Consider the following 6574-nt stretch of genomic DNA (forward strand, 5'->3'; position numbering starts at 1 on the left):
ACAACTATTTTCGTAGCATATAGCTCAACTTACAATTTCCCGAGAGGGCCATTAACAGCCACTCGAACTAGTTACAGTGATCAAAGTTTAATTGCGCCTTCATTGAGTAGTTATACCTGCTGACTAAAGCTCTGACGACATGTACCATTTCACTAACATATAAATGTCACACACGTCAATTTTCTCTGGAGAAAAGATAGAAATATTTTTGAATAAAAAAACTGCAGTGGAATTTCGACAATTTATTGGTCTTGTACATTAAATTATAAAGATCGTCTTAACAATACAGAACGGGACAAGCGTATTCGGATAAATAGTTTTCCGCAGATATTCTATTTTAACAAATGTTAAAAAAGAAAATAATAGATAATACATTAATAGTTAATCATTAGAAAAGTATACAAAATTTATAAAAACGAATACAAATATTGAAATAAGAAACGAAATGAGGAAACTATTTTTTCGAATACATTTGATTCGATACTGTACGATGAGAACAAACTTATAACTAAGAAGATTCATATTCTTTATCTATCAATTTTTATAATGATTCTAAATAACGCAATATTTCTATATATAGTAAAAATCCATTTATCTGACTGAAAAGTTAATGCCCAACTAACTGATCCTTCGCCTGTTGAATTCATTTATTAGGTACTGGGCATAATTAGCGAAATCCTATTATACAAACTATTTGTCTCGACGAGTTCAAATAAATAGAGTTTTATTGTAGTTCGAAATACAATGAAACGACTTACTCCAATAAAATCATAAGTGTTACGCCTATTATTTTCATTCTAAAATGGTTGTGCAACCATTTTTTATAATCTGAGAAATGTTTTACTCATATATGATATAAATTGTCATAAACGCTGGTGTAAAAATTATATCTCAATCTTACACCTATGCTAAATCTGTAGTTTACAATGATGTAACTAACAATACAATCAATTTCAATCTACTGGACGTTCCCAATTTTATCTTCTTATATCTGATATACATATTAGACACTTTATATGTAAATGAACACATTTGAACAAAGATGAAATCAACAATGTAAATATAGGATTTCTGAGTACATAGTACTCAAAGTATTGTGCACAGTGTCACATAAGAAATTTAGTAGCTGTTATATACGTAACGTACGCTTTTCAGTAATAATAGGTTCGTTCTTTTAGGAAACTTCTTTTAGAACAAACAGAAAATGTAAAAATATATGATAACATGTATCATATTTCTCCAAAATACGTGGAGATGATACGTAACTCTGGTGAATATGTAATTTTCTTTTATTTACTTGACTCGTTTTTGTTGTCTTTGGCGATATATGTCATTTGCGGGTGGCGGTGGTAAGTCTTCTTCTTCGCTGTCATCACCTAAGCGCGTTCTTCTACGTTTAGATCCAATACTAACCCCATCGTTACTTTCGTCGACTATCCAATGTACGGATTTCGCAAGGTCAAACAATTTTGTATCACATCCGTTATCCGCTACCGGCAATGGGGCTATGTAAAAAAAAAACCTTCTTTTAGAACACAAATTCCATACATTGTTGTTATATTTTGATGAGTTAATTAAAAATGAAAATGACTCATTTGATAGTATTTGTAACCTTACCATGGTCAGGTAACTGAATTCGATTGAAAACATCCATGAGTAAATCAACAGCCACAAATGGTCCTCTGAAGCATCCAGGTGGAGGAAGCATGGTACAAAGTTGTGCTGCAGCTGGTGGCAATGGAAAAGATCCACCTATAAAAATTTTTTATCATGCATTATAGACAACTAAATTTAGATATAGTATGTTTTAATAAAGGAATTTACCTGGTACTGGATGCTCTCCAGGTAATGGATTTACTTTTGGTTTATAAGGTATCATTTGTGATATATCAGGTCTTGGCAATGATGCTATAGCTTCCTCTGGATCTGGTATTCGTGGTAATGCGCCAACTGTACTTCTTCCAACGCTGGATACTTCCATATATCCAATGGACCGTAACTCCATAGGAGTACATGGATATAGATCCAAGAATTTATATCTATCTACTAATTGTGCTGTTTCCTTACCTTCGAATTCTTTGATCTACAAAAAAAAAAAAAAAAAATTAAAAATTGTATAAATTACAAAAAGATATCAAATAAACGTTATGCAGATCAATAATACCTTTTCTAATACAGCACTACGTCGTTTTTCAACTTTTACAATACTTGCTAGATCTCCAATATTAGATTCAAATTCTAAAAATCGGTTCCATATATCGCTGAAAATAATATTAAATACAAGATAAATATTAAGAGTAACCTTAGTTATAAAAATAATTCATACACGTTTATTAATATTCTAAGCAAACAGATTTATCACTTACACTGATTTTTCAGGTTCTAAACTACCAGATGATAAAACTCTCTCGAATAAAACTCTTGTATTATTGTCCTCTGAAATATTAAACGCAATTAGAATTGAGATATGTAAAATATATGTAAATTTATTTCTTAAAAAGTTAGCTCACCATTCAAATGTGACAAGTAGTCAATATAACAAAGTATATAGTCAGGATTGTCCCCAAATTTCTTTAAACCTAATTCGAATATCCGAAAAGCAATATTTTTATCCTTCGTGCAATAATATTCCATTAATGCAGCAGCAACATATACATGATGTTTACATCTTGGGTCTTCGCGAGCTCTTTTAAAAACCGTTCTAGCCGATTTTATACCTTCAGCGCGTCTTGCGAATTTCATGTATTGTACATACGCCTACGAAATGGCATTCAATTTAGTAATACTCAAATCATTGAATAAAATATTTAGTATTAACAAACAATAGATACTAACTAGTGTAGGGTCAATGTCAGGTATATCAAGGAACTTTTGATATATTTGATGAACTTTTTCATATTTTACTCTTCCTTCTTCAAAATCGGCATGCGCAAAGTATAATAACATATTTTTGGACAACAATGTACTTGTTGCTCTTTCAAACATTGTTGCTGCTTCATCGCTTAAATTTTTTGCGGCATTTACATCTCCTTTTTCTGTTAATATTTTTGAGCTAAGTTCTAAAAAATGTGCAGCTTGATGCCACACTGCAGGATGATGACCCAAACATAATAAACACTGTTCTATAGCAAACATTACTCTGCGAGCAACTAAAGAAGTATCTTCAGTTCTTAAAGGGTTACTACGTTCCCATGCAATATATTTCTTCCACAATTCAACCTAAAACAATAATATCATTTTGTTATGTTTAAACATTTATACCATAATATCTACAATTTATAATAATTGATATTTACAAAGTAGTTCAATAATTACCTGTTTAACTTCTTCTGGATGACCGGTTGGAGGTACACTAGGAGCACTTCGGTTCAATCCTCTTGTTACAGCTTCTAATTCTTTGGCAACTCGTCTTGCGTTCATATAATCTCTAGAACGTTCAATAGCCATTTTATCCGCAATTATTGGATTAATATTTTGTTCAAAAGCCATATAATCTTTCCATAATTGTTCCATATTTATCATAGGGTTAACTACACCTCGTTGATACACCTACAATTAACATCACCAATGTATGAAGCAAATCAATAAAATATATTAATATATAATCCAATAAGAACACATAGTTCGTTACCTTCCTCACTGCACTAATTTTTTGGTTCTCAGCATATGAACCAACAGCTTCCACACTTTTAAGGAATGTAACGTAATCATTCCATATACTATAGGAATGGATATCCATACCAATTTTATCCAGTGCAAAGTCATATGCTTGTGCCATTTTTTCCCTATGAATAAATTATGTAATAAATCTTGCTGCAATTATTTTATTAAAAACATACTTAAAGATATAAATACATACTTGTATGTTGCAAGACTGGCTTTTGTTTCTTTCACATAAGAAAGATAAAGTTTCCATAACTCAATATTTAAGATTTTCATAAGGCACCTTTGGAAAAGCTGTCAGACAAAAGAAGTACTTTAGAGGAAATATAAGAAAATAGTGCGACATCAGTTAAAGCTCATTTAAGTGTGGTTACACAAAACATTACATATCTACCACCTTACTTACCCTTATAGGCAAGTCTTTTTTAAACACATATTTAAACATTATTGATAAAACCAATAAGAATCACATCAAAATATCAGGAAGTAAAAATTCAATAATTTATTAAGCAGGTCTTTAATACAATCACTACTACAATATTGTTTGTATGTAATGGGAGAAATAATAATGCACCAGTGCATCAATTGAGAATGTTTTATTGAATAAACATGTTTTCATTGGGAAATAATTAGGAAAAAATTTTCCAGATATGAGATTATAAAGGTAACACAAAATAAACCCCATTGAATAAAAAGTTTATTTATTTTTTGGCGGGGTTAATAATATAATTGACCTATGTGGGATCTAGAAATGAATGATCCCAAAACATCATAAAAAAATTTAGACAATTTGAAGCAACATAGGGTGACAAAACATAGCAAAATTATACCATGATTAAGTATAGGAATTATTTGCCTCTACTATATATTATAAACATACAATGAATTAATATTTCAATGTATTCGTCACCTTATGCTACCTCTATAGAAATTTCACAATATTTGAAGCCTCAAATACTGTGCTGGGGGAAGGAAAATGATGTAATTCCCAAAGCATACTTATGAAATAATATCTAGAAATATTAATTGTCTCAAAACTACACATAATACTGAGACAAATATGTGTGTCACCAATACTTTCCTTATTTGCAAAGAGGTAGATATACTTTACACAAATGTAATTCAATCGAATTAATGCTTAATATTTGTTCATAATATTTTTATTTCATAATGTTCTTAATAAGATTTCTACACTTCATGTAATATGACTATTATTTTATTTTAAGTAACATAATCCAAGCACACTAAAAAATGTATTGCAGGAAGGAATACAAGGCTGTTACATTCAGAAAGTTGCCTTCGTAAGTTGATTTATACTAGTAATGTGTATTTATTATTATTAAGCTTGTTATATCAAATATATTCAATGTATACATCATTCAACAAAGAAAACAACCTCCCAAATATACCAACAGATCAATTGTAATCAATGAGATATTTGTGTATGGTGAAATATTGTTTTTATTCACCTCATATAATATGAAAAGTGCTTAGAATCACATTGTATGATAATATTTGATCACAATGGGTTAATAATATCCTACCATTATTAAATGTAACCTTATTGCACTAAAAAATTAAAATAGAACTCTTTAAATATCAATGTTTAATTAGAAATTAATTATTTCATACAATGGTTATTTAATCTATAACCATCCTTGATTAATAAACAAACATGCATATCATGAATCTGTATTAAAAAAAAAGTTCAACCAATACTTTTATTTTAAAATCAATAACGAAAACTATGTATCATCCCGAACAAACAAATTGAACATTATATATAACTAGAAGTTTGATAATATAGAAAGTGCTTTCATTAAATTTTGAAACTCAGACAATTAATATTAACATACCTTTTCCACCTTTTCAAAGTTGCGCATTTTCATCTGAAACAGTAAAAAAATTACAAACTAAACTTTCTGTTTCAACAATAATCGCATTACTCGATAAAGAATCATTTATATTGATAATTTTTAACAGATATAGTTCACTGAAACTGTAATAATGTTACCTCCTGCTCTATATAAATTTTCCAATATCGGCCCGCAGAAGGAAACACAGACACAAGTTTTTCAAAAACTGGCCTTACTTCTACGATAGGTCTGTTTTGCGCTTCTCTGATAAGGATGCTCCATGCTTCCAAATCATAAGAAGATTCATCTACAGTTTTTTGAGCACGTTGTAATTTTTCATTTCCCCAATCCTATAAATAAAGAAGGGCAAACAATTATATAAAATGTACAAGCTAAACGGATGTTGTAGAAAGTGAGGTTATAATCACTTCATGAACGCTATCGCAATGATACATAGTACTTACAAATTCTGTTTTATCGTCTGTCATTTTTAATTCTCCGAAACAATTCTAATTTCTTGATACAAGAACTTCCACGTATCGAAATGAAACAGCCAGCCCTAATTGCCTACAAGCTTAAGTAAGTAATGGCGACCAGAAATCAGAATTTCGATGGCGTCCGATATATCGTTTTGAGAACACGTTCAATATATCGTTTTGAGAAATCGTTCGATATTCGACCTCCATCGATAGCAACCATTTTAGTGCGTCTTTAATGTGCGTCGTTTCAAATCATGAGAATCTGCTAAAAGAAAATTCCTATTAATTTATACATTTTTAATCTAATAAGGTGGATTTTTATGTAAAAGATGCAAATATTATACACATAATGAGTAGAGATACTTATAGTTGAAGAAAAAAGGCCATTGCAATTCATCGATGAGCAACTTTGAACCAGTATGGAATGTTAAACAATTTCGTCTTGGTAAGAAAATTAATTATGTATTAATTCCTCGTCATTTCTTTATTATATAAGGATTAAATATGCAAAAGAATTTAATTTTCTATAAGAACGTTTCTCTTATTTGTAAAATCTGTATTATAATTTATCACAAT

The 6574-nt window shown here is 29.9% G+C and overlaps 1 protein-coding gene across 1 annotated transcript; it reads right to left on the reverse strand.

Moving 5' to 3' along the window:
- Positions 1-227: 227 nt before the first annotated feature.
- Positions 228-6112, reverse strand: LOC117210191 (protein suppressor of forked). The gene is made up of 13 exons (XM_033452965.1): positions 5984-6112; positions 5678-5869; positions 5520-5552; positions 3860-3957; positions 3632-3785; positions 3316-3549; positions 2836-3219; positions 2511-2757; positions 2367-2436; positions 2165-2261; positions 1825-2083; positions 1618-1752; positions 228-1505 (listed from the first exon to the last, which is right to left on the reverse strand). The coding sequence occupies exons 1-13, from the start codon at positions 6005-6007 to the stop codon at positions 1294-1296; spliced, it is 2139 nt and encodes a 712-aa protein (XP_033308856.1). The 5' UTR covers positions 6008-6112; the 3' UTR covers positions 228-1293.
- Between the last annotated feature and the right edge of the window lie 462 nt (positions 6113-6574).

This window comes from Bombus bifarius, unplaced genomic scaffold, assembly GCF_011952205.1.
Source record: "Bombus bifarius isolate JDL3187 unplaced genomic scaffold, Bbif_JDL3187 scf7180000008199, whole genome shotgun sequence".
In the NCBI taxonomy this organism is placed as follows: Eukaryota; Metazoa; Arthropoda; class Insecta; order Hymenoptera; family Apidae; genus Bombus; species Bombus bifarius.